Source organism: Oryzias latipes, chromosome 13 (genome assembly GCF_053564925.1).
Source record: "Oryzias latipes strain Hd-rR chromosome 13, Olatipes_Hd-rR_3.1".
NCBI lineage: Eukaryota > Metazoa > Chordata > Actinopteri > Beloniformes > Adrianichthyidae > Oryzias > Oryzias latipes.
Window position 1 is genome coordinate 13,589,286 of NC_136249.1, and position 27,775 is coordinate 13,617,060.

The 27,775-nt window shown below is 41.3% G+C and overlaps 1 protein-coding gene across 7 annotated transcripts in view; it reads right to left on the reverse strand.

Moving 5' to 3' along the window:
• Positions 1-1,165: 1,165 nt before the first annotated feature.
• The window catches only part of trip12 (thyroid hormone receptor interactor 12), a 33,126-nt gene continuing 6,516 nt past the window's right edge, over positions 1,166-27,775 (reverse strand). For all 7 annotated transcript variants that reach the window (XM_023962037.2, XM_023962042.2, XM_023962040.2 and 4 more), the window contains exons 5-42: positions 25,219-25,324; positions 24,623-24,759; positions 23,731-23,814; positions 23,535-23,630; positions 23,069-23,220; positions 22,859-22,894; positions 22,690-22,785; positions 20,536-20,628; positions 20,285-20,446; positions 19,894-19,962; positions 19,593-19,758; positions 19,103-19,220; positions 18,773-18,929; positions 17,014-17,167; positions 16,473-16,701; positions 16,225-16,343; positions 13,052-13,259; positions 12,812-12,912; positions 12,473-12,647; positions 12,220-12,361; positions 11,840-12,031; positions 11,240-11,391; positions 11,001-11,158; positions 9,779-9,852; positions 9,445-9,644; positions 8,719-8,846; positions 8,377-8,528; positions 8,132-8,274; positions 7,874-8,030; positions 7,687-7,785; positions 7,014-7,128; positions 6,754-6,908; positions 6,507-6,671; positions 5,660-5,824; positions 5,384-5,497; positions 5,213-5,307; positions 4,205-4,308; positions 1,166-2,666 (exon numbers count right to left, since the gene is read on the reverse strand). In XM_023962037.2, the coding sequence (XP_023817805.1) occupies positions 2,470-2,666; positions 4,205-4,308; positions 5,213-5,307; positions 5,384-5,497; positions 5,660-5,824; positions 6,507-6,671; positions 6,754-6,908; positions 7,014-7,128; positions 7,687-7,785; positions 7,874-8,030; positions 8,132-8,274; positions 8,377-8,528; positions 8,719-8,846; positions 9,445-9,644; positions 9,779-9,852; positions 11,001-11,158; positions 11,240-11,391; positions 11,840-12,031; positions 12,220-12,361; positions 12,473-12,647; positions 12,812-12,912; positions 13,052-13,259; positions 16,225-16,343; positions 16,473-16,701; positions 17,014-17,167; positions 18,773-18,929; positions 19,103-19,220; positions 19,593-19,758; positions 19,894-19,962; positions 20,285-20,446; positions 20,536-20,628; positions 22,690-22,785; positions 22,859-22,894; positions 23,069-23,220; positions 23,535-23,630; positions 23,731-23,814; positions 24,623-24,759; positions 25,219-25,324 (5,165 nt within the window). In that variant the 3' untranslated portion in view covers positions 1,166-2,469. The remainder of the gene's footprint in view (positions 2,667-4,204; positions 4,309-5,212; positions 5,308-5,383; positions 5,498-5,659; positions 5,825-6,506; positions 6,672-6,753; positions 6,909-7,013; positions 7,129-7,686; positions 7,786-7,873; positions 8,031-8,131; positions 8,275-8,376; positions 8,529-8,718; positions 8,847-9,444; positions 9,645-9,778; positions 9,853-11,000; positions 11,159-11,239; positions 11,392-11,839; positions 12,032-12,219; positions 12,362-12,472; positions 12,648-12,811; positions 12,913-13,051; positions 13,260-16,224; positions 16,344-16,472; positions 16,702-17,013; positions 17,168-18,772; positions 18,930-19,102; positions 19,221-19,592; positions 19,759-19,893; positions 19,963-20,284; positions 20,447-20,535; positions 20,629-22,689; positions 22,786-22,858; positions 22,895-23,068; positions 23,221-23,534; positions 23,631-23,730; positions 23,815-24,622; positions 24,760-25,218; positions 25,325-27,775) is intronic.

The following is a 27,775-nucleotide window of genomic DNA, read 5'->3' on the forward strand; positions in this document are numbered from 1 at the left end:
GTCCAACTTTAACACATTTTTAATGATTTTACATCCACCATTTTTGTAGTCAAAGAAAAACATGACACAATGGACTCCTATTGAATCTTACTAACAATCATTGATGTTTGGATATTAGGAAAAATAAAAAAAACAATTAATATTGAACTCCAAATAAGCTGTATAGTTGAACTTATTATCATGAACTAAAGTGGAGATTGTTCTCGTATTGTTACTTTCCATGACTTTGGGTGAGGTAAAATAAAAACAAATGTCCTTGTGAAAGAGGAGTTTGATTTTTAAAACCTGTTATGCGAATATCAAATTTTCCAAGAGTAAAATATTAGGACACCAAATCAAAAATCACCTGAGATGACTCCAAAAAGGATTTACCCCCCAAACACATACAAGTAAAAATCCTCCTCAAAACGTATATATGCATTCATAAAACAAATATTGTTTTATATTCAGATCATAAAAAAGCTCAGTTGTTTTCCTGCCCCAACACTTTTACATGATCAGTCTCATGCCAGTTCAGTGATTGTTTTCATGACAGAGTTAAAATATGGACATAAAATTTATTTTAGATACTTTTATTAACCATTCAGCTCGGGGCCCTGGACTGCTGGGGGCCCCAGGCAATCGCCTACCTTTGCCTAATGGCAAGTTCACCCCTGTAGGCAGTAGGTCATTCAAGTTTTCAATAAACCCTGGAGATGACCGCGTTTGAAAAGTACAAACGCAGGAGAAGTTCATCACAGTTCTCACAGGCAAATCCAGATAAGCTGTGGATACGACTGGAAGCAAACCTGCACCCAAGAACTGAGCAGATCATTACTGACTCAAGAAACCAGATCTGAAGCTGAGAGGCTTAATATTTTTGAATGCCAACCTTTACTGTGATGACAAATCCCGTTCAGTGGGCGTGCCTCAACAGGTTTAACTCCGCCCACGTTGAGGTGCACCTCGGTCTGCAGACTGCAGCCAGGGGCTTCTCAGACTTTCAGACGCAGCAGTGGACAAACGGTCAACAGAGGCAACACTGTGCCCATGTTACATTCCAGGTCGTAAGCATCTCCATGACAACCAACTTAATTCTGCCCAGATTGCAAGCAGCCATGAGAAATGAGTTTGTAGCAGGTTAACAAACTCTCAGAAGACAACGGAGAAATAAAAGCAACAGACATGAGTCAAACAGTTACTTTATTTATGTTCAGGTAAAAACATTAACCTGATGCAGTAAATTATTGCAGATCTTAGAAACCAGCACATGAACGATTGGGCCAGGAGAGCAAACAGTGGCGCCATCCCCTGGACACAGACTGCAGGTGCACACCACGGTTTGTTCCAAGCCAGCAGTGCAAAAACAGAAAAACAAAAGAACTGAAGAAAAAAAAAAAATCAACTACAGCAAGAAATAAAGACTATATAGAAAATTAAAAAAGGGTAAAGCAGACATCCCCACCTGAAACAGGATGTGAAACTGCATATATACTTTATTTTATAAATGAACTTGAAATGCTATCTGGCCTTGAAACAATAAAATGAGACCAGCCAAATTGTGTGCCCAGCTACATTTTGTGTTGAGGGTTGCTCAGAGCTTGGTCTAGTCCAGTAGGGCAAAACAGAAAGACGCCAACTCTATGAAAATAAGAGCAAAAACAAAATTTACCTGATCAACACACTGGATACAAGTCTTCATTAGAGCTGAAGCTCTCTATCAAAGGAGGCCAGAACACAATCTCAACTTGGGTATGGGAGGAAATAAAAAAAAAAAAACATTGAAGAGCTCATCACTACCCGCATTCAGCCAGACGCAGCTCACGTTGTCACAACTGGAAGCAAAGACACACGAGGGGGGAGGAAGCCGAACCCAAACGCACAAACAAACAAACAAACTGGGAGCAATATAGTACAGAAGAAAATGCAGAGTGACAAACCGAGGTGGGGCAGAGACACGAAAACAAAGAGCTATTCTATCAAATGTAAAGAATGAGCAAAGTCTGCAAATTTTGTCTGTACAAATGATCTTTGGAGCTAAAGTAAACCTAGCTTGCCCTGTGGACCCCCTCCCCACCCGCACTCCCCTCAGACACCAGACAGGTTGTCCAAACCTCTAGAGAGGAGACATCCCTTTTTTTTTTTAAATATCACATAGCAATGCAGTTTAAAACGTCACCCAGATGTTTTCATCTTTTTAAACAGAACTACTGATAAGTTTTTACTCTTGTTTTTTTATTTTTATATTTTCGGTTCTGAGTTGTGAAACACCTTTCCTCCTGTTTTTTATGAGACGGGGCAGCAAATATATATTTGAAGTCTTAACCTCTCTGCAAGCTGCTTTCTCTAACAAGAAGGCTGTACACTTAGCCTCAATGTATTGGATTACAAAAAACAAAATAAAAATTAAAAAAAAAGAAGAAAGAAACTAGGGAAGTTATGATTTAATCAGTTGCTGCTGAAGGCATCTGAATGTGAGATGTGAGGAGATCAGGAAAGGTGGAAGGACTGCTGGCCCTCGCGAGCTGCAATCAACAGTTTCTCTCGCATGATCTCAATGCTGGAGTAGTCAGGCAGCTTTAGGTAGTTTACACAGGTCATGACTGAGGGGAGGAAGTCGTCCGGGTTCTCCGTCGACTCGAACGTCTTTCTCACGATGGTCAGAGGGGGATTCAGGCTGCGGAAACCTGGAGGAGAACAGAGAACCCGTGGGGTGAGCAGGGCTTAGAGAGCAAACCTGGGGGAGGTTTTACCCCCTTAACACTGGCACTGTCACAACCAACAACAACACAACATGCACAGTTTGAACTATCGTAAGCAACTGTTTAAGCAGCAAACGCAACTCCGACAGATTCTGACGTCCAGCAAAGCAGCTGTGCCCCGATATGAAACACTTGGACTTAGTAAAGGTGATATGAAACACTTCATGTTAAGTCAATATGTATCACTTTACATCAATATGCAACATTTTATGTTAAAAAAGTCCATATATAAGACTTTAGTAGAGTCGATATACTACATTTTACTAACATTAAGTCGATATGCTATTCCATTTATTTATATAGCCCAATATAACAATAATAGCTGTAACACTTTAAGTTAGTATAGTCAGGATGCATTTATACTAGTTACATCGATAAACACCTTAAGGCCCGTACACACCGGGAGGAATATTCGCCAGCCGTTATTTGCCAGCGTTTTTCAACATGTTTTTTGTGTTCACACCCAGGCGATTTTCGCTGACGATGAGCCGAGCGAACATGCAATTTCATTCCCTGACATTAGATGGCGCTTAATGTAAACAGAAATACTCCTGTACACAAGGTGGCGCTGCGCAACTTTATGCTTCTTAAAGTCGCTTTTCACTCAGAAGAAGAGAGCAAGTATTTACGCGCTTGTCAGAATCAAACAAAGAAAACATGAATATTTCAAGCACCAGTAGCTCCAGTTCCAGCGATGAAGAAATTATTGTTCTGTTGAATGATGAAAGACGCCGCAAAAGACGCCGATTTTGGGTACATCCCATAGTTACGAGAAGAGAAGAACATGGGAAGTTTTATCGACTGGTACAAGAGCTGAAAATGTATCATGAGCGTTTTTCGGGGATATTTTAGAAAGTCCGTCATTATTTCTTTGCGACAGTGTAGACGCTACTTGGCGTCTATCTTCTTCGCTGGTATATGTGCTCAGCAAGGCAGTTTTGTGTTTTAGCGCCCCCAAGTTGTGTTTTTCTGTAACTTCAGAAGCCCCAGACACGTGTGCAAAAGCGCCATTCTCATTGGTCGTATAGTTTTTGACGCGGCTCGTCAAACCAAAAAAACGAACCCGAGGCGGTTTTTAAAAAGTGACGCTTTGACGCGTGGCGTTTTTCGCGTCGGTGTGCACACTCACATTGGTGCCCTCTGTTTAGTCATGAGGCGTTAAACGTCGGCGAAAATCACGCGCCAAATTCGTCCCGGTGTGTACGGGCCTTTACGTTAGTGACGTATCGTCGCAGAGCCGCTTATCTCTGTGCTGATTTAAGTTGACTGCATCTACAGTTCAATATTGTTAAGTGTTGCATTTCAGCACAAAGCCGCTTTTCTCCGCTTCAGAACACACTAGAATCACGTGAAGTGCATAAAAGGTTGAAGAGCTGCGGTAATTCTAAGAACCTCAACACTGGACCAAAGGCTTCCATGTTCAAGCATTACAGATTTAAATACACTTAAATAGAAATAATCACCTCCAACAGGCAGTCTGGGGCTTCCTGTGACAAACTGCAGGAAGAGTCTCTGCTGCTCCGCGTCGAAGCTGCTCAACACCTCAAACAGGAACCGAATGGCACGACTACAAAACGACAAGAGTCGATGGATTGTCAGAAATGACCCTTTTCAACCATGGAAAACAAACATCACACTTTCACAGTGGTCTCTCGTTTATCCGGGAGTTGCATTTAAAAAATAACCAGCCGTAGCTGAAATCCACAAATAAGGATTGCAGATTACTTAAGGCTGGAAGACTCCTCACTACACACACGACACACTTTTCTCAGACAAACAGTTTCACACTTTTCTCTCTTGTTTACACTTTCAAAGTTCAAACCTTCATAGAACAATAAGTCCAGCATTACAGATCTGATGATGATTGCAGATTTATGTGGATTTAGTAAACTGAACACACTCCCTACAGGAGACGGCATGGAGGAGATTGATTGACAGGTCCACAGCCAGCCAACACAATGCACTATTAAAATAAACAAAACAAAAAAAACAAATCTGCAAGAGCGCCGATAAAGCCCCTGGTGCAGCAAGGGACCACTTCACTGTTTGGATTTTATGCCGAACTGGTACATTTGAAACTATTCAGGTGCTCAAAGCGCCGTTTTAAAAATGGAAAAAAAAAAAAAAAAAAAATTGTTTTTTCCCTTAAACACTTCTGTGTGATGAAGCGGCATGACAAGGTGAAGGAGAGCGCTTGAATGTGCCTTCATGCTTGATTTCATTCTTTGACAGTCAAGAGCATTGTACACGCAACTCTTATCAGGCTGCTGATTAAGAATCTTGCCAAACTTTCACAATCGCTGGAAAAAGATGGGTTAGAATTGAACAGTAAAACGAAAAGGAACAAAAACCTGTGTTTTGACGTGGTACTGGTAGTATTATATAAATCAGTACCGGTATCAACTGGCCATTGAGTGTCGGTACCGTTTACTGAAGAATGTTGGAATGAGTGAAGCGGTGATGCTGCTCACCTATCATGCGTGTATCCATGATCCGGTCTGCAACACTCCATCAGCGTCTTCACATCCCATGTCTCTGATTTGCTGCCACACAGCAACTGGTCGAGCTGCAGCGAAGCACGATACAGGGTGAGTGACGGAGAATGGAGAAAAGCCAAAACCAAACCAAAGACAAACACGTACCTCCTCTGGGTAGAAATACTGCAGGTGATGCAAAGGAAAGACCGACTCGAATCCTTCCCGAAAGGACTCAAACTGTCTCGACACTCCTTCATTTAAAGTCCAGTAAACCACCAACTACAAGACAAAGCAGCAACATTCAAAACCTGCTAAAGAATATGGTGAAGGCTTTCAGGAATCCAGGTGACGTTCACAAGAAGAGTCAGGACATCTGGGCTTGAATCCACTTGAAGACATGAAAAGGTCCAACAGTTTTAACTCAAAAGCAGAACAACTAACCCTGAGGTACTCCTCCAGGTTGTAGATTGTGACCGCCACATCTTTGCCCCCCTTTTTCAGCTCGATGTTCGGGAAGCCGGGAAGAGTGAAGTCCAAGCCCAGGTCCTCCACAGAGCAGCCGTTCATGTTCAGGCTTTCCAGAGCTTGCTGTAAGGTTTCTCTAGTCTGATGAGAGAAACGAGAACCACATAAGGAATCCAACCGCTCCGGAAGTGAGGCCAAGACACGGGCTTAAATCAGGATCAGGTTCAGGTGATTAAAAAATAGATGTTGTTAATATTAAAAACAAAGACATTTGAGATGTGCTTTAAACTCAAAAGTACACATTGTAAACTGTAAGGAAATATAGAGAATTTGACAAATGAAACAATAAGTTTAAAACAAATATACTTTAAACTTTAAAGAAATATTGAAAAAGAAAACTGCAAAATTGAAATGAAAAAATTATAAACTGTTACCAAATAAACCGCTGCTGTTTCGCATTTTCAATTTTTTCTTTTTCCTTTGCTTTCAGTCCTCAATTTACAGTTTCCCTTTTTTAGAGTAGTTCCTAATTCTATGTGGGGGTGGGGCTTTAAACCCATTAAAAATGGGGGAAATTACATCACCAAAACCCGTCGCCTGATCTCAATCATGTTCCATTAGCCAACCCTGATAATTTGTTTATTATTTATTAATATTTCTTTAAAGCTTAAAATATACATTATATTTCATTAAAGTTTACAATGTGTACTTTCACATTTTAAGCTGTTTAAAATCTTTTTCCAAATTATTTAATCCTTTTCTTTCTTCCCTTTAAGCGGCTCCTGACTTGACCCCATGCAATGAGCTGGGTTGATTCCGTCACCTGAGATCGGTCCTGCTCCAGCCGCTTCTTCTGCCGAATGATGTCCTCCAAATGCTGGATGGACTTGGCCACACCGGGGTCGATGTTAACCAGGTCGTGTGAGCTCACAGACGTCTCGTGTCGCAGCATCCACTTATAAAACGGGAGCCCCAGAGGCAGATCCAGCTGGGTCAAAGAGAAAACAGAGTTTGAGCATCTGTGGATAGGAATCTACCAACTAAAACCAAGCACAGAGTGAAGTTTGTACCAGTCTGAAGTCCATAATGGCTTTGGCCATCAACTTTCCTAAGAAGCGAAACTTCATTTTGATTTTGGCTATGTGTGCTGGTTTGGTTGTTCTGCCAAAAGGAACTGCAAACAATCCTCTGGAGCTGAACATGTACTTGGTACCCTCCTGATTGCCTGTGGAGCAGAGACAACAAAGTCACTTGGAGAATCTCCATGTCTAAAGTTTCATGTCAGATAACGACAATGAGAGTGAATGTTGGCTGTGAGTGAAGGAAGCACCTTTAGGGTTTGTCAGAGTGACCTCTTCACCTCTCCAAAGACCTAGATCAGCTCTCTGAAGCTCCTGAGACACCAGAGCATAGAACTCCTGGGTGGGGCCCAGGCCCGTTCCAACCTAAAACAAACAAACAAATGTTGCTTTTTCTGTTTAGATTATTGACTGTATGACAGAACTGGACTGAGTGATCCTCCCCCCAGTGTTCCAAACAGGAAGTACCAACTGGCTCCAAGAAGCCAAAATCCCATAAACCTCTAAAGAGAAATAAACCGCTATTTGTCATTTCATTTGTCAGAATAACCATTATTGCTCTGGTACTTTTTTTAAAACATGTCTGGATAATACTGTTTTCTTTAGGATGTTTTTCTTTAGTGCAAGTTCAAAACATGTGCCAGATTTCAAGTGGTAGGGGAGTAGACTTCCAACAAGAGCACTCCTGGTTGGTTAGCATAGAAACAATGACTCAGACTGACCCTGAATAATCCCTTCTGACCCCAACATAGCGGCGTCTAATTTATGAAAAAAATGGCGACTGAATTGAATTTGTTTTGTTGGAGCTGGAAGTAAGGTATGTGCTGTGGGTGACATCACACTCAGTCCAGTTCCACAATACAGATCAAATTGAAACTGTCTCATCATCGGTTCCAGTGTAGAAGCAACAGAAAACAAAGGTACCTCATTCTCGTACTGAATCTCCAGCATGGCTCTGGAGCTGCCGAGGTCCTGAATGACAGACTCTGCCTGTTTAAGGAGCTCCTCACGGTTTATCGTCCTCTTCAAAAGGACATAAGAAGGACTGGTGTGACCAACAGACTGGTGCAGATTAATAGTTTCTTATTTAAAAGTACAGGGATCCGTTTACCTTTTTTCTGTCAAGGCGTGGAGCCACTCTGCTGTCCTGAGAGTCTGACTGGTTGATCTCAGGGTTTGTGTCCAGAAGCCGCTGCATGGCTCTGTCGCGATCAAAGGCGGTGACGTAGAATAACATCTGCCGGGTGTCAAACGGGAAGAAGAAGGGGCTGCGCGGACAAGGAAACAAGTGTTGAGACTAAACGTTGCTGCCAGTTGGAGCAGCGGGAATGAAACTTGAGGTTCTTGAGTTGGTCAGAAGGAGACTCACCAGCTCTTTCCAAGCTCAATGAGCCAGGTGGGGATGTTCCCCGTCATGATTACCAGCGGGTCCTGCAGCTGACGGTTGGCTTTGGCAGTCAATTTACTGTTTATGAACTCATTGGTAGTTAAAATTTCTTTACAAGCAGCACTCTAAAAAAAAGAAAAAGAGAAAAACACATTTAAAAGAGTGGAATTCTCGTAACACAAAGGATGAAGTTTGAACTCTTTTTCAGTTGTGGTAAAGACATGGACCTCATGCAGGTAGAACCAGTATCTACTGATGGCGTGAAGAACCCTCAGAAGCAGGATGACATCCAGAGAGGGGTCGTCAAAGGTTATGGTTTCCGGTGGCTCTGAACTGAGGTATGTGTCTAAAGGATTGATGACGGTGGGACAGACGCCATCTGCAGATGAGATAAACCCGTCAGTGGAACCACCTGAACGCATTTTAAGAGAAGAGTGGCACTAAACCAGATTAACCGTTGAAATACCAGGAGATCCAGAAAGTCTGGACTATTTACCGACTACAGTTAGGTTTCAAATTAAAAAACAAAGAAGTAATTTCAGTAATTTCTCTGGGTTTGAAAGACGCACCGTGCCACAGCTCATCCTGCTTCTTGGCATTTCGGGGGGAGGTTTTGGTGGGGGCCGTCTGAGCTCTGCCCCTCTTTCCACCCACAGCATCTTTCCCTCCATCCTCGTCTTCTCTCACAGGCTTATACCTGCAAACAGGACAGAACGTGTCTTTTCTGAGCTCCACCAAACACAGTTCAAGGGGAAAACCTAGCCACAGGATTTTATTTTAGCCTCAGAGCACCGTCAGCCGAAAAGAAACCTGTAAAAGTTTTTCGATTAAATCAAAAAATAATTTTAAGAGTGTTTCGTACCAACGGAGACTTTCAGCATCCATCAGAATTATGTTAATGTGCAAAGGGTTAAGGAGTTACTATAATTCAAAAAAAGCATCAACCACTGAGCAGCAAAACTCTGGCATTAAAGGGTAATTTGACTCAAACTGGCCAGTATGAGTCACACATGTCCGAGTCTCATTCTGACTGTTCGATACCTGCAGCGGGCTACACTGTTGACCAGTTTTCATCTGCTGCAGGTCAGCTGGAACAAGCAACAAGACTATTTAAACTAAAACCTAAAAGTTACAGGAAAGTGCATGGAAAAAAGCTGACAGTGTCTAAAAATACCCTTTAGTTTGTATTCTTAGACACATGAATTTATTGGGAGTTTATTCAGAAATTACAACAGACCATTTTAGACAGTGATAAAAAAAAAAAGTACTTTTTTTATTAAAATCCATTAATGTACCATATCGTGTGTGTTTTGGTCCAGATTCCAGCACGGCCCAGAGGGTTGGCCTCGTCGTCTGTGGACTCCCTTTCTTCTTCCGCCTGGAGACTGTACTGACGTACAGCCTGGTACACAGTCATGTTGTACGGTAGCAAGTGGTCACCAATGTAGAACTGTAACCGGTGTCGGACGCTGCCCGAATTCAGGAACTGCGCCGCCTTTACAATCAAAAACAGAAGAAGTGGCATTGAACACTTAAAAAGGTTTAAAAAATAAAATAAAACTAAAACAAAGTACAGGTTCAACAAAAAACAAGAGAAAAACACAAGAACCCCACAAAGCTGTGACATACCAGTGACTCGTCAATTTCATCATCTGAACCGTCGTCATCACTGTCTTCATCCTCTTCCCTGATTCGACCATAACCTGTTGGAAAAAAAAAAATCCAACAGTCAAAATTGGCCACGTTCATTTTTGAGCTTTTACCAAATAACATTTGAATGTTTTTGGAGGGAATAGATCTGCTGCTGATTCACTCTGATGCTGCGTTCATACTGAGCTCAAAAACCAATGAAAAGTCTATGTAAATGCACGGGTATTTTGGGCTTCTGTGTTTAAAAATCCGGTATTCACATGGCACTACGCAAGTTCTTAAGTATGTTTTTGGGCGATTGAGCACGTGCCAACAATTAAACCAGTTGAACTTTGACCAATCAGGGACTTGGACTTGGTAGTGAGGTATGGATGGCGTCCTTTTCAAAACACGGAAGTGCCAACTATTAGAAAATTGATCATGGAGGATGAATTAATGATTGTGGTTTGTAAGCGGCTGGAAGTCTTTTACCTATTTAGGAATAGAGCTGGAAAAGTAAAAGCAATATTTACACTGCTTGGACATTTCACACCAAACCTCTTCCAACTGTAGGTACATGCGGTTGTTTCGGGCAGCGACAGTCCAGTGTGAACACCGTATGCTAAAAGCGAGTTCCAGAGCGTGCTGAACGCGCATCACAAGTGCAGCATCAGCCATGACAAAACTCAGTGACACTTTTACAGTGTTCCAGGAGAAGAAAGAACCGAATACACAAAGCCTACAGCCTACTTTTTTTTTGCTGAGAGATGCACTCTGACTTGATTAGTCAGTCTCTGACAAACAAATTAACTCAGCATTTTCCTGTTTGCTGATAAGTTTCAGGAAATACATTTTCAATGAAAAAAATGATAATTGCGTCTGAATTTCCAGAGTGTGCAGAACTTCTGTGTTGCAGAGATGTTGGAACTCCCACATCTGAGGATTTGTCTGATCCCATCAGAGGCAAGAAAAAAAACAAGCATCAGTTAAAGCACTGGCACCTACAACATTCGAGTTGAGTCGCACTGAACTACAATGTCCGTCAAAGGCTTCACAAACCAAAATATGTCATCTTAACATCATCACTTCAACTTTCAAGGCAACATTTGCTTTTCTGGATCTGCAACAGATTCTTAAAACAATGACTTATTAAAAAAAAAAAAAAAAAGAAAACTTAAAATAAGTCCGGCTTTGCAGTCTCACTTTGCAACAAGCTCCTCACCTCTGACCACTAGATATCTCTCAATGGCCTGCACCAGAGCCAGGGGATCGATCTTCACAGGGCCGCCCTTCCACTGCTTGACATTAGTGCAATCCGGGTGTCTCTGCAGCTGACACTTGAGCTGATGCGTGTTGAAGAACTTCAGTGCTTGGGAACCCCTGAAGAATCGAGAGGAAACTTTTCCGTGAGGATTCAAGAGTCTTTGAATGGTGAGACTGAAGGCTTCTGTGGAGACAGACCTGCTGCCGTTGCCGTTACCACTGGGGAAGTCGTGGACCTTCACTGGGAACTGCTCCATCTGGCTCAGACAGCTGTTCATCTTGTACACCAGTCCCAGGAAGGGCGCGGTCTCGGTCGGGTTCAGTTGACCTACAGGTTCTATTCCAGGAGCCTTCAAACAACAAACAAACAGATGGGATGTGGCGAATACAAGAGCAGATGACCAACAGAGTACAGTGAATTTATAATATATTTAATACAGTGACAGTTGGGTTTTTTTTTAACAGCTGATTGTGCTCTGCATTCTCATTGTGCGGTCTCTTATAGGTACAGAATTTTGCCATATTTACATAAATTCTGGACTTCTTTTTACACAAAAGGTTAGAACTTTGAGAGTTTAAACCAGAGATAAAAGTCTGAAAATGTTCGGGTCTGTCTGAGAAAAGTGTGCAATGAGGAGTTTTACAGCTTTAAAACATCTATATTGTAAAAAAAAAAGTTTGCTACTTTGCAAATTTCATCTTTGGCGGATTTATTCTTAGACCGCAACTCCTGCAATGAATAAGATAAGATAAGATAAGAGAATGAGGGACCCCTGTACGCTGGTTTGTTTTACTCACTGGACAGCCGGCAAACACGTGGAGGAACCGCTTGAGCCTGATGTCACGACTCAGCAAGTCTCGGTCTGTGTTTGAGGAAAGATAGACCAGGAGCTGCTTCACCAGCCCGCTGTGCTGAATCTCAAAAGAAGACACGTCCGACTCGGACACAATGCTGGAGATCTCAGCTAGGCACTCCAAACCACCGTCCACCTGGGGAACAAACGATGAAAGCCTTTCAGTCACAGCGTGTGACCTGGAGATTCACTAACGTATGTAGATGTGAGATTTGATCTGTTTTCTGTAGCGTCAATGTGAATCAGGACCTGATGCCGAGGTGCTTTTACAGAACTACCAGCAGCCCCAGAACAGCGCTGTTTGGTGCCGTTTCTGTTTAGTACCTGCAGACTGAGCTGTTTGGTGGCTGTGCAGAGTCTCTGGAGAACATTCAATGCAGGGTTGCTGCCATCCACGTTTTCTGAGTTGAAGTAACGCTCCACAAATTTACTCGCTTGCTCTTTGATCCAGGCTTTGATTTTGTCTCTACAAAACAAAAAAAACAATACACATACCATGACTTCTACGCTGAAAGGGGGAAGACTGTTAAAAAGCAACATTTGTCCCAAAATTCAACTGGTAAACCTATCAATGTACCTGTTATTGGAAATAGAGTCCTTAGGAGGCGCCCTCGACAAGCCGCTCACCCCCGCAGTGCGAGACGGCTCTGAGTTGGCGTTATTGGTTTGGGTGCCAAGCTTCCCCCAGCTTTTGGGATTCAAACTGGCCAAAAAGGAGGACTTGGGGGACTGAGTACTGGTGGGGCTTTTAGCTGTTGTGGTGAGAGTTATCAAATAGAAAACTACATTTTAGTTCTGGAATTTCACAATACTTTAAAACACATAAAAACAAGTATGCATGCGATACCCTTTTTTGGATAAATGAATGATTCGTGTTTAGTAGGTATTCTACTGCATAACAGCAGACTTGGCTTACCCTGATTGTCTACTTTGTCATCATCTCTTGGTGGAGAGTATTTGGGCCTCCTGGGACCTCTTTTGGGAAGTCTCTTTCTCTTTAGGACATCACTTAACCGCCTTGGTTGCAAAGAAAATCTGTCATTTAAAACTCTTGTTTTCACTTTCATTTCAATTTAAAATACAAAACAAATTTCCCTGACTGACTGCAAATGTTCCTTTGTTAATAAGCACTAATAAATGTGTTCATCAAACTCACCCCTGTGGGCTGAGGTCCAGAGAGTCATCCATACTGTGCTGGAAGCTGGGGGAGCCCAGGTCAGGAGTTGCATTGTTAGTAGCCGTCGTAGACGCAGTGCTGATGGTTGTGGTGCAGAGACTGGCTGTACCACTAGGACAAGCTTTTGGAGGACTGGTGACCAGAAAGCTCTCCGACTCTGCAAGGTTTTTCACCTGGTGCATCACACCTGAGTGAAACCACAGTAAGAGAATACAACTCTGTTTTAAAAGTTCCAACAAGACAATTTAATAAAAAGGAATTGAGAAAGTGTGGCTAAAAACTGGGGCTTCACATAAAATAAAATAAAAATAAAAACTCATTTAATTTCCACTCCAATCATCTTTGGTTTATTGTAAAAATGCTCCCAGCGGTCTTTAAATTTTGATTAGGCCTGCACAATATACCGCAAATCTATCGTTATCACGATATCAAGCTGTGCAATATGCATTTTGCAAAAGACAGCGAAAATTGCAATAAATGATTTCCTTAAATGTGCTAAAACAATCTTATGGCAGCTTGAAGCATTTAAGGAATCAAATAAATCCCTTTATGCATTTGAGCAATCGGATAGACCCTTTAACGTTGTTGACCAATCAGATGGAGCCCTTGTATGCGAGATGTTTGCCCCCTTTGCCGACGAGGGTCATTTGGAATATAATTTTTAAACTGCTGCAATGAAATAGGAATGATGTTGTGGTTGTTTTGCTAGTTGTTTATATACCGCAAATTATATCGTTATCGCAATATTAATCACTAATATCGCATATCGTCAGTCTTCCTCATATCGTGCAGACCCAGGGCTCCAGACTGCGAGCAATTGGTCGCATTTTGTTACCAAAATTTGAGAGTGTGCGACTGAATTTTACATCCAGTCGCACATGCGCGACCAGTCAATTTGCCTCCACCACCCTCAGTATTTTTTATACATTAAACTTGGAAGGGGCACGTCAATGATCAATCTATGAGACGCGAGCGCACACGCACGCAGGCAGACACACACACTCGCGCACATATTCATGAAACGCGAGCATGTACACTCTCGCGTGATGCCTGTGTGTGAGGCGGCCACTGCGTGTGAGAAGATTGGGAAAGCCACGGTGAGTGGCTAGAATGCGTGTAGGGGGAGGGGCCTAGAGATAATCGAGCGCGCATAAACATCTGTGGGAAGGAAACTGAGACAAATATCACAACCTGATATGTGCGTCTGAGCTATGAGTAAGCGAACTATTGATACGTTCTTCCGACCTGCGGCTAGTGTACCAGTGCCAGAGTGTACAGCAGGGGTCTCAAACTCGCGGCCCGCGGGCTATTTGCGGCCCCCATGATGATATTTTGCGGCCCCCGCCTTAATATGAAGCTTTAATGTTACTGCAGCCCGCCAGTTTGTATGAATGACACTCTTTCATTGTCGTGCGCGTAGCTGACCAACCAATCACAGTGGGGTATATGAGTCTTGGGGGCGGGACAATGACAGGGTTTAAAAGCAGGAAACCTGACAGCCCCCTCCCCGGACCACATTAAGGAGTTCCTTACTTTCCTTTAGAACGTATTCATTCGCTCGTAATTTTCTACATACATGCAGTCCGTGCTGAACTTTTCTCTGGGTCACACAGAACCGGAGGAAGGTTAAGTTTTGGTTACGGCGGCGCATCAAACGGTTTATGAACGGCTGATACGGCAGCTCACCGCTCCTGCGGGAGTCGGGTCAGCTGAGGAGAATAAATGTCCCACACCTACATGCGTGACAGCTAACGGGGCTTGAATTTTAATCATGCTCGAGCAAAAACAACATTAGTTTTAGACACACTGAAAATACTTGGGGAAAATGCAACGATAGATGTGCTTGACATGAACCGGCACCTCGCCTGGATCATTGGGGACACCAGGCGGGGGGGCTGTGAGATGAAAGCGAATCTGCAGCAAGACTGAAGGAGAACAGGAAATTGGAGTTGTCCTTAACATTCAATTTAGTTTTAATATTCTTCTCCCCCTTAGTATGATCTGTGTTACTCTATATTTTATGATTATTTTAATGTTTTGTAATGCATGTAGCCTTTTTTAATGAATTGGTATTTTAAATTATTTTAATTAATCACTCCACTACAAAAACCATCAGGACACATGTCCCATAATGCATTGTTTTGTAGCCTGTAGGGCAGCTTTCAGTCAGTTCAGTTTCCAGCTGTGTCCGGGTAGGTTTGCCCCTTTGCTCCCACCCCTTTCTCGCGATATTTTTGTGATGATTGACAGTTGAGGTTGGAGCAAAAACAAAAATATATGTCAAACACCAGGTGATCTGAACAGCGTTGAGTTCACCTGGGTAATCTCAAACACACTTATTGTGCATCTTGGCTGCACCTATTTGGTGTCACAAAGATAAATTTCCATCTGTTTTCTTTACTATTTGTACTGTCATGACAGCGATGGTGCTGTCAGTTTACCTTCTTGTTGCATCTTCAAAAGTGCAGATTAAAATGTGACACTGCATTTGAAACAGCACATTGTAATTTCTGCATCTATTATTAAAGTATTTATTAGTAATACAGTGGAAATTAGTAGATTTGGTTAGAATGTTGATTTACGGTATGCGCCCCTAAATTTTCTGGATGTGCCCCTAAAATTTTCAGTTAGGGGCCACTGTGCTCCTAGTGAAAAAAGTTAGTCTGGAGCCCTGAGACCTAATGCTGATTATGCTGTTTTTAGCCAAAATATAATTTAAAAACGGTCATTTTCTAGGACATACGTTCTGCTAAGCAGCAGCTCCCAATTCACAAAAATTTGAATAAAGAAATACTTAATTTCCTTTATTTAAATTTTTGTATCGCCCTGCGACAGACTGGCAAACTGTCCAGGGTGTCCCCTGCCTTCGCCCACAAGTAGCCGGGATAGGCTCCGGCAGCCCCGTGACCCCGAAAGGGACAAAATGGCAGAAGATGAATGAATGAAATACTTAATATATGATCTCCATCAAAGAGATGCCACAAAAACTGTTCTTTAAACAGACATGGAACACGATCTGTCTATTGTGGTCCATGAAGCAGAAAGACAATTATTAATTTAAGCTTTAAACCAACTATTTAATCTTTAGAGCAAATGGTTTTACATTTATACCGGTGAAAATAGTAACCCGTTTCCATGGCATCAAACATTACCTTCTCTTCTGAAATAGACACTGAACACATCTGGCAGTTTCTGCATGAGGATTTCAGCCATCTGCAGAGAACCAACTACAATCTTCAGGTCCTGGCTGGAGAGCATGGAGGCAATGTGACTGCAGGAACAAAGAAAGGTCAAACCAATTATAAAAAGCTTTTATTCCGGCAATTTCCATCAACAACTAATAAGCTGAAACTCAGCTTCAGTCAGAACATCTTTGTGTAGAGGTCCATGCATGCATTACCTGGACACAGCATGGTTCCTCAGCACATCCCTCAGAAGCTCTGCATCAGCAAAGTAGATGATCCTGAGGATGGCTCTAAGGCACTTGTGTCGGACAGCAGGGCCAGCTGAGGAACTGTACACCTCATACAGGACCCCAAACAGCGTTTTAATGAAGCACTTTGCAAGCTCTGGGTCCTCCTTCATCAACTGGGCTCGTGCATCTTCTCGTCTGACCTCCTGGTGGCTTCCTAAAAATCAGACATGGAATAGATCTGGTGTAAAACTCACAGTGCACACGGTCATGTTTACCTTTAAAGTGTTTGCACAATCGGGAAAACCAAAAATCAAACTATTTAATCAGCTGAAAAGATCCTTGTTGAGTTTTGCTTTTCTCTGACAAACTGCAGTTTTTAGATGTCAGAAGATCATATTTAGAATTTTCAGAAGCTTTTCCTTTACTATGTATGAAAAATAAACAAAATGCTTCTTTGCTTTATAATTTCTGGAAAACCCAGTGAGCCGCCATTCTCAGAAAAGCCACTGGGGAGCAGAGGCCTCACCTGTGTTGGGGTTGGACAGAGGATTGGGCTTCCTCTGGATGCCCCGCGCTGTTCCAGTATCTTCATTTATCTGCTGCATAGAGTTGAAGTCAATAGTGTACACTCGGCCCAGGGTCGACAAGCTGATCTCATCTTCCCCGTTCTGGTGGGCTGTCTGTGAGGAAACCACACATCCATCCTCAGAAAAACATAGATCAGCCCAAACAGCAACTGAAGCTGAATAAACAGGGTTAATGTTGTCGAGCAACAATGTCCTAAAGCTTTATAACATGCATCTGGTAAAATCCACTCAAATTACATATAAATCAATTGGCAGACGTTTGGTGTGTTAACAGATCTATAAACATAAAGTACAAATATTCATGAAGCTTAATCAAAACACTAAGTTTGAAAGCATTTTAATTTCTTGCAGGTGATCTTCAGGAAGAATTTAAAGCTTTATGGTTGGTTTTAAAACATTTAAATTCATATCTTAACCCATAAGTACCCTGGACCCACTTTTTCTTAAAAATAAAATTATGTGTATTTTACCACAAACCAAGAAGACCACAGCTACCATTTCTGCTTTTTTTCTATTACACTGACGTCAACATGGGTTCTTTTGGCTTAAATAAAGACTAAAGTTGAAATATCAGTGTTAAACAACACGGTTACACATCATTTCAGATCAAATCCAATGTTGCACATCTCATTCATAATTGAATGTTTTGAGGAAAAAAAAAAAACTGTAAATAGGAATATGCACAACATAAGGTGTTGTAAAAAGGGGTGGAATCATACGAAATGTTTCTTCTACCCACTCCTTTTCAAGCACTGTTTTGTTTTATCTGTCTACTTTAAACTCTTGTGTTTATTTTCATTTTGTGTTTGAAAAAAAACAAATTTTTGATGCTCTAGAGCAAGAAGGAATCTGCAACCGCCAAGTCGCATCTCAATGTTTAGAAAAATAATCTTTTTTGTGGTCATAAAATCATTCATTTATTAAAAGCAACTTTAAATATGTCTGATAATTGATCAATAGTGAAACCCTGTTGGAGACAACTGTGTTGTTATATTGGGCTACATAAATAAAACTGAATAGAATAATTGAATTATAACTGTTTTTATTTTCTATATTTCATAATTGCAATATTTTCCTTTTGACAGCAGCACATACAAGTTTTCAAAATAAAAGAAACCATGTGTTAAATAGGTTCCTCCTGCAGCAGATTTACTTGAATTAAAATGCAAGAAAGCCAAACATGACATTTTCTGTCATGATTTCAGTGCACCGTCATGCTTTTATTTTATCTTATTATTTTATTAAAATTATTATTTAAGCATTAGCATTTTTTTCAAAGCCACAATAGTGAAATAAAAGAGCTGCATGTGGTTCCAGAGCTTCAAGTTCCAGCCCCCTGTACTAGAAAAAGAACAGACAGTCTAATAGAAACTTTCCCCCAGACTGACATCAGTTATGAGGATCATTAAAATAATACTTATGGTGTTTGTGAGCAGCAGAAATTGACTAATTCTTCTAAAATGAATATTATAATTGCAAATACATTTTAAATATTTTTTTAATTAAACTTAAAACTGAAAAAAAGCTAGTTTATCCAAAAAGCCAAACAGGGAGACTTTTAACCAACAGCGCTGTGGAGTTCTAAACCTCATCAGGTCTCTGAAATCTTTGTGAAAATAAACTTTCGACTATTTTGACATAAAGAAACTTTAGCGTAAAGGATGCGACAGAATATCAAAGTAAAGGACAAAAACATACCTCAATAATGCGGCTGTCAATCCGATTGTAAGGATGCCACAGGCCTCGGTCATCCCTCCACTGCCAGATAGCTCCCTCTGTCGTCTGGGCACTGCCCTTCTTTAGCATCACATCAACGGCAAAGATGCCCTCTCTAGGCAAGCAAGGCATCAGCTCACTGTGGGGGAAGGTACCAGCGGATTTAGTAAACCATTTGAAAACAACCAATCCCTCTAAGTAATGCAGCTTTTTCCATTTATAAGTACCCTTACATTGGATTTTAATGTACACGTTACAGTTTAAACTGTTGGCCGTACATTGTTTGCATTGCTCCTAACAAGCAGACTTTACCATATGAGGGACGTCAGTTCATAGAGCTCCTGGGGACTCCTGGGTACCAGTTCAATCTGCTCCTGGCAGCTGCCATTTGATGCACCGCACAGAAGAAAACGCAGAGTTTCCGCTATATCTGTTTAATACAAGCAAAAACTTTGGTCAATTCAAGCATTGTTTGCATTGTTTTGTGGACACAATAAAAAGCTTTGATTGTGGGTCCATTTCAGTCAAAAATCCTCAAAACTTCAGGGAAAAGATTGATTTTTAGACAAACTTTGATTAAAATTAAAAACATGTACGCGTTTTTTTACTGTGAGTATAAGTGATCATCTGTTAAAAAAAAAAAAAAACGGTTTTAAAAAGTCAAAACAGTAAACTTCACTTGGAACAGAGCACTTATTTTTTTAAGATTGAACTTTCAAGATAAAAAAATATTTTTTGTGAGAAAACAGAAGCATGAGAAAATCAGAAGCCCATAAAACATTGGCCAGGCAGAGTTACTCACTCTGTTTCATAAGCTGGACCGCCAGGCTTGGACAGTTAGAGCACATTAGTGAAAACATGCGCACCACCATGATGAACATCCCCGAGCTGAGAACAGGAGGAGTCACAACCAGCAGCTGCTGAATGTTTGTTAACAAGTCTCTTGATGCCACTTCCTGCAGCAGGTTCTGTTGAGCAAAGCACACAGGCAGACATGAGAGGGTAACTGGGGGGGGGGGGGGGGGGGGGGGGGGGGGGGCATACAAAAAAAACATGCAAAAAGATTAACTAGACAGGGTAAAGTAAAACAAAACCTCACAAACCTCTTCGTGCTGAAAGTTGTCCACCAGTCTGGCAAAACAGAGACAAGTGCTTTCAACTGACTTTTTGTCCTAAAAAGAAAGGAGGTGTTTGAGGAAAAAGCAGTATTTAGACATATTTCAACAATTAAAGTTTATAATAAAGTTAATAAAGTTGATCAAACAGTTGTTATTCATATTTTGCTGCTAATAAAACTATGCTTTTGGCCTTAAGTAATCACATTTCTGATTTCATTTTTGTCAACAAAGATGAGAGTAAAGTTAAGATAAGAATTTCTGACTGAGTTTCGTAGAAATGAACAGCACAAATAATTAATTATTCTAACAAATACTTCAAAGACCATTTGAAGCACTACTGTCTCAGCAGCTTCATCTTGCAGAGGTGGATCCTCACCTGGTGTGTTAGTCTCTGAGTCAACAGAGGCAGAGAATCTGCAACAAAGTGGAACTCGTCTGGAGTGATGCTCTGGCAACAGTTGGCTGCAATGGCCAAGGCATTCCTCTGAGCGTTGATACTGAAGAACTCCAGGTAGAGAAGGCAGTCTGCCAGCCCACCCTGACAGATGTCACACATTTTTAGTATTACGAGACTAAAAGAGAAGATGATTATAAAAAAAAGTGCAGTTGACAGAGAGGAGTACATACGGCCTGCAAAATGGCTTTACTGTGTCGCCTTGACAGCATCTCTAAGGCAGTCAGAGCCTGCTCTGCAACGTCAATGAACTGGATCACCTGGAGCTGCAGACAATAAAACCATTAGGTTATCAAACGGCCAACGCTGCCAGGTACCAGCGAACTGTGAGAACACATTGTTGAAAAGAAAACTCAACTCTGCGTTTCAACAAAAAAAAAAAACCTTCAACTGAAACCTTAAAAAGTTAGGTCAAAACAATAATGCTGCTTGATTGTAGGAAAAATATTTGGATTTGGATGGTTTATTTCATGGAAGCAAGATAACGTAATTTCCGGATTATAAGCCGCTACTTTAGTCACACGCTTTCAACCCTGCGGCTCATTCAAGGATGCGGCTAATTTATGCCTTTTTTCTAATGGTCGCTAGGGGCGCTAGAGCAGACAGGGTCATAGTTAGACAAAGGGAAAGCAAGGTTAATGTAAATTCTCGCAGGACATTCAATAAGAACAGCAGACTGTTCAAGCTGTCAGTCATCTGGGCTGTCACTCATATGATTGAAAGTAATGGAACTTATCCATTAACTATGCACCTCTTGACTCTGAAAGATCTCAGGAGGAGGCTATGAGAGAAGCTGGTTGCATCCTCTCATTTCTGGCATCAAGCCATTTATATTGACACACCCACAAGCAGCCAAACAGCATGGAGGTCACTTCTGCTCTTAGACCCCTCAGTCATGGTGCAACAGAAAGAAACATCCATGCTCAGCCCTATTTTGGCCGCATCCCACAATCCCTTGCTGCTATTAGACCCAACGTGCACGTGACCGCCACTACAATATGACACAGCTTTCAAGTTAAAAGCAATCTTTAACAGCAGTGTGAAAAAAATCCACCATCACCAACAGGTTTGGAAAAGCCGGTCTGCTGACGGAGAGGACAGCGCAAGCTCAGGAGTGAATTTACCTCAGAGTGACACTGACAGCAACAACAGAGGAGACACAGAGAGAGTGTGTGGCCAACAGTGTCTGAGGCTATTCCAATCCGACACTGAGGAGGAAGACTTCCATGGTTTCAGTGCACAGGAGGAAGATGAAGAAAGCTCAGTGACTTTTACGTTCATGTTTTTTAAACCAGCCCTGTTAGTGCTGTGTAATGGTGCGTCACTGTTGTGGAAGAAAACTTCCAGCGCACGCGCTGCACAGCTCTTGCCTGTGTACAGAGGCGCGTGTGCGCCTATAAGTTACTGCTGCTCTCAATGACTTTTACCGGTCTGTTTTTTTTAATCAGCCCTGTTACTACCATATTGCTGCTGTGTCATAGGAACTGTTTGGAAACGAAAAACTACAACTTTTAAAACTGTTTACAGTCTTTCTTTGTAAATATATCATGTGTTGAACCTTTTCCTGCCATTACTTTTTTTCTTTCTTTCCTCTTTCGGTTGTTCACTTCCCCCGTTCAGACCCCCAGAGCGGGATAATAAATAATCTTTCATCTTCTTCTGGGGGAAACCTTCCTTTATTACAGTCCTCTTTCACTCTGTATAACAAACAAACACACACCCCAACACAGTTTCGCTGCTCTTGCTCTCACTCATTGCACGCGCGCTCTCCCCTCCTTCCGCTGCACGCACTCCCTCCTCCTTACACACGCGGGCGGTTTTGGCACACTACAACACAGTGTGGGGACCCGGGGGTTAGCCCCGCCTTCAGCCTGTAAGACTCACGGGAAGTGGGGAATTGTGGGTGTAAAGTTCCTCACCATGACTGAGGTGACTGTGAGCACAAGAGACTTCCATGCTGTTTGTGAGTGTGTTCAAATAAATAGGCTATAACACTGGAAAGAAGAATATGCAATTAGCATTTGTGTCTCCCTCTCTGAGACTGTTGGCGACGTGCAGAACGTACGCTACAACATGTTCAAACAATATGATTAAACGTGGGCACATGCGGCCAATATACAGGTGCGGCTTTTGTGTGTATAAAATAGTTCATCCTTTAAAAATGTAGAGGGCGCGGCTTGTTATCAGGTGTGCTCTATAGCCCGGAATTTACGGTAGTTTGTTTCATGAAAGCAAGATGGTTTATTTCATGGAGACTCCAGAACTCCAGTCAGCAATAACTCATAGGGCGTAGCAGACAGTGGGTGTATGTCCAGAAAGTTCTTTACCTTCTCTAGGAAGACAGGAATTGCATCAACCACCACTGCGGACGACCGGGGGAGCGCCTCCATCATGTAGGTGAGTGCACGTGAGGCATGGTTCATCTGAGAGTAAAGAATAAATGCAATTAATACACATTAAAAACACACATACAACAATGAGAGAGAATATACTTACAATTTCAAAGTTATGTTCCATTTGTAAGAGTGTAATCTGTAAAAAAATAAATGAATAAATAAAAAGTTGGAGAATATTAAGTCTTAGTGGTTACTTGAACATCAAATGTGTTAAAGTGAAAGAAATTAAATTAATCCAAAGATCAAAATACAGAATTCATAGAAAGTCGCAGCCTTGTTAACTTAGTAAAGTTAGTCCAGTATGACCTACCAGAGCCGGCACCACACTTTTGACTGGAAAACCACCCAGAGTTTCCTCGTTGCCCATCACCAACAGCTGGCACATCTCAATCGCAGCTTGGAGCTGCTGAGACTCGTCGCCAGTGGCCTGAAGGCCCTGCAGCAGCTGCTGAGCCTTGGAACCTGGAAAACAAAGGTTTTTTTTTTTTTAATTATCATTAGACTGAGATGGTTTGGACATGTTCAGAGGAGGGATAGTGGATATATTGGTAGAAGGATGTTGGAGATGGAGCTGCCTGGCAGGAGGGCAAGAGGACGGCCAAAGAGGAGATATATGGATGTCTTAACAGAGGACATGAAGTTGGCTAATGTTAGGATAGAAGATGTTCATGACAGAGTGAGGTGGAAAAGGATGATTCGCTGTGGCGACCCCTGATGGGAAAAGCCGAAAGAGAAAGAAGATAATAAGTTTAGAAATTCTGAAGGACAGAACTTACTGGCTCCACTGCCTATGGTCCTATGGAACAGCTGTGACATACGAGGTCCCAAAGGCCCAAAGAGGTGAGGAGGGAGACCTCGGGCCTCCAGCAAAGCTGGAGGAGATACAGATATTGTAAAATTCAGAAAACTAAATCTTTGAAAAAAAAAAAAAAATGTTTTTAAACTCAAACCTGTGCTTGCAGCTCAACATACCTTGAAGCCTTCCCATTTCCGAATCATCAGACTCACTTTCTCCAGAGGTTGTCATACCCACTGCTCCAGCTACTGAACTCGAAGCTGACAAAGAAGAACAATCAAGTTAAATCCAGAAAAATTTACTACACAAGCACGCTCTTGACATGTCTGGGTATTTTCATCAGAGATCTGTATAAAAATATTATTTATGATACAGCTTACTTATTAAAAACAATCAATTTGCTGAATTTCTTTTACATAGAAGATCCAAAATGCCTGCAGGCCGCACCGGCTTCCTCAACAATGAGCTCTACAGGTTCTACCTTTATCTTCCACAAGCTCACAATTAACTCACAATTAAAAAATGGTTGGCAGAGATTTTTACACCAGATGCCCTTCCTGACACAACTCTGTATTTGAGTCAGGCTGCGGACCGGCACAGGGAGACCCAGAGTTGGGCCCCCTGGTAGCTACATAGTTAGGCAGTAGCATGAAGGGTCTTTCCAAAGGACCCACACACTGGATTAGGACCATCTGAGAAGCAAACCCCGCAATCCCGCCAGTCCTACACCCAGCCAACTGAGCCATCCAACCACTACTATATATAGTCATAGGAATACCTGTTGATATTTTGTTTCTTTTTGTTGGTGCTTTTACCTAAAAATTCATAAATATGTTCATACCATAAAAAAAACAAAGAAACTGAAGATGTGAACAAACTCTCACACTGGGCAGACAATTGTACATACGTTTGAATAGCACATGACATTAGAAAAAGCTTCGTCTCTACTTTGTTTTCTTATTTATTGATAACAACTCTTTACCATCACAGCTCAAATATATTTTTTAATGGTCATAAACGTCACACAAACTGATATTAGATTATGAAAGTGACCCGTGTTGATGGTACCTGAGGCCCCTTGTGAAGCTTCATCGGTACGAGCGGCTGATGAGTTGGCCCCATCTTGGTTGTTGTCGGAGTCGGCCATTTTCTCTTGGCGGCGAGAGTCAGCTGCCCCGCGCTTGCCCAGGCCTGAACCCCGCCGACTGAGACACATTAAAAAAAAAAATAATTAAAAATAAAACATAAGGGCAAACAGAATGAACACTGGATCCTGTTTCTTAAACAAAAGCATCAAGTTAAAGACAGACACCACACACATTTTATTATTAAGAATTAGGACTGTGAGAAACTACACTTTTTTACTTTCAGGTATTGTCTTGAAATTGAGTCTGACAACTGATGAAGTCACCTGGATGAGCAGCGAAACGTTAGGACAAAGATTTTAAGTCCAGTTGCTATGACTCAACCTCAAACAACACCATCTGGTTGAATGAGAACATTCACCGACGTAATCAGGTTTTATTAAGTAACTTTTTCCTTTGCAAAATATCTGGATACAATCAGAAAACTAGCAAGTCAGAACGATCAATATTTTAAAACAAGAGTTCAATGAACTATACTCCAAAATACTGAATTCAGTAGAGCAATTGGTCAAGCCCTACCTGGTGCTGGCACAGGAGCCCGTGGTCTTCTGCCGTGTGCTCCGCCGAAAGCTGGGGAGCTCTGCTGGAGGAGACTCGCTGCGCTTCTTGGTGGATCTTCTCAAGTCTTTGTTTAAAGGAGACCAAAAAAAAAAACTTCAACACAAATAATCCCGGAGATGTATGTCAGCTTGAATTCATTCGTTATGTTACTCAAAATCAAACCCAAATGAGTCTTATCATTTATAAGAAGACATCTCAGTTCAATACTGCTCATCTGTGGAAAATGTACAAAACATTTGTTATTCAGACAGTTATGCAAGTGATGAAAATGTGTTAAAGTTCATATTTTTAGTTTCTGAGTAGAGAATGTCTCAGTTACTTTGATTTTTAGAGTTAGTGTTGATGCACACATCAATTTTCCAATACAGCAAAAGGACTGGTGTTACCCTTTCAGTGCTCTATACAACCAGCCAGCTGGATATTAATAGAAACATGTCCATGCCCTATGACAGGACAACCTTCATGCTAGATCTGTGACTCATTATTCAATACATAAACATTCGATACCCATGAAAAAGAGTGACATACATAAATTGAACAAAATCTTTTTCCTACTGTATAGGATGGTTGAACAGTCTGGTTTCATTCCCATGATAAATGAAACAAACACAGAGCGGCTGTTAGAAAGACACTTACCATTGCAGATTAAAGGAACAGAGTGTAAAAATAGAAAAGTTCGTACAGATTCCCCCTTTTAAAAACACAGCAGCTCGTCAGTCCTTCCAGACACTGAAAGCACTGGTCAGTAGGTGGGCACACACGTGAAACCCAACTGAGGAGGAGTTTCTCCATTTGGACTGAAATCCATGACCGAGCCCACTTGAGTTACACACACAGAACACACAGACCACCCTAACCCCCACACTGCACCCTCCATCTTTATGTTTGGAACATCCTTTTGAGTGCTCAAATGTCTTGTATTTTAAACTTATATTGCCTAAAATTGCTTTATGACAGATGAAAACATGGTTATCATCTTTTCTGCTCCATAAGTTGCAGCAGCCAAAAAAATCTATTACAAATAATAATAATAAAGAATCACGTAAAAGTCGCACTGGAGTACAAGTCGCCCCAATCCTGGCGTAAAACTGAGCAGTGCTGCTTCTTCTGTGTTGCTGTCTATAGCAAATACAAATAAAAACACCTACAGTGCCCTCTATCAGTCTACCAGTAGTAGCTTGCACTCAAAACAAAATATGGTACGTGTTCTTTTGAGCAGAAACACAAAAAAAACACAAAAAAAGTAGTTAAAAAGCAGATTGTTGTCAGGACCACTCAAAAAGGTCAACACAGTTTACATGTGACTGAATGAGATACAATTAATTCCAATAAATTACAGAAATACAGCAATTTAAAGGATTTCCCTTTGCCGAAACGCTTAATGATTAGATTCCAAATGAAAAACAAATTTAAAAAAAATGATACCACAATTCTATAAATCCTTTTTCTGTCATTTATAAAAAACAAAAACAAAAATGTAAGGTAGGGAAGGTGTTCCAACTAATGTTAGGGGGAGGAAATCTGCTCCACTAAAGTGAATTGATGCTCTTTAAATCTTGTGACGGCGCCACAAAGAAACTCCAGTTTGGAACCAGTGAAAAAGGATCAGACTTCAAAGTCACACTTTAAATACAGAAGTTGTACAGAAAAGCCGTACTCGTTGAGAAATGAGAGAAATGACACAGTGAAACTTTTGAAAACGTGTTGGTTAACAGGAAAGACCGAAGTTTTATACTTTGTTCTGATCTTCAGAGCAGCAGGACTGGACTGGAAAACATTTGACTGCTCTGAAGAAGCTACATCAAACAAGAATCCTAACATGTTCAAAAGAAACCCTTAAGGTGAAGTTGACCTGAAGAACAGAATCCTGAGAAACATGACCTGGAAGACTAAAAACCTTCTAACCAACTGATCTACTGTCAAACAGTTTCTCCTATCTTATTCAGGCATAACATTGTTCAAATATATGCCAGGATTTTTCTTAAAATGCTTTCTTTTCATAAGAATTCCTCCCTTGTTGTGTTAAATCACTGCACTGTCTATTTGAATGATCAAATATGGCTTTAAAATAGTAAAGTAAGGAAAATAAATAATATAAAATTGAATTGTCAAATCATAAACAAAACTGAACTGTCAACATATGGGTTAAAAATGAAATCAGTTCTTTTTCTGGATGATAACACCCAGCCGTAATCCGCACCAAGAAAGACATTAAGGTTATCACCTGAATTTGGTACTAGCAATATTTTTTATAACGTAAAGAAAAACAAACAAACCAAAGTCTTGTTTATGTAACTCATCTTTTAAATGGCGTGAATTCAAGTCCCGGTTTTGCTGCTTCCTCGCTGTTAGGAAAGGCTGCACATGAAACTGTAATGTTGGGACTTTCTTACATTTTTAAATACTTTGAACTAAGAGTCGATCCAGAACCAATACTGTGGGATTTTAGAAGTCCTTTAGCATCTGCATTTTCAATTTTGCTCAACCCCTCCATTTGTGCAGCGACCAAAGCGCT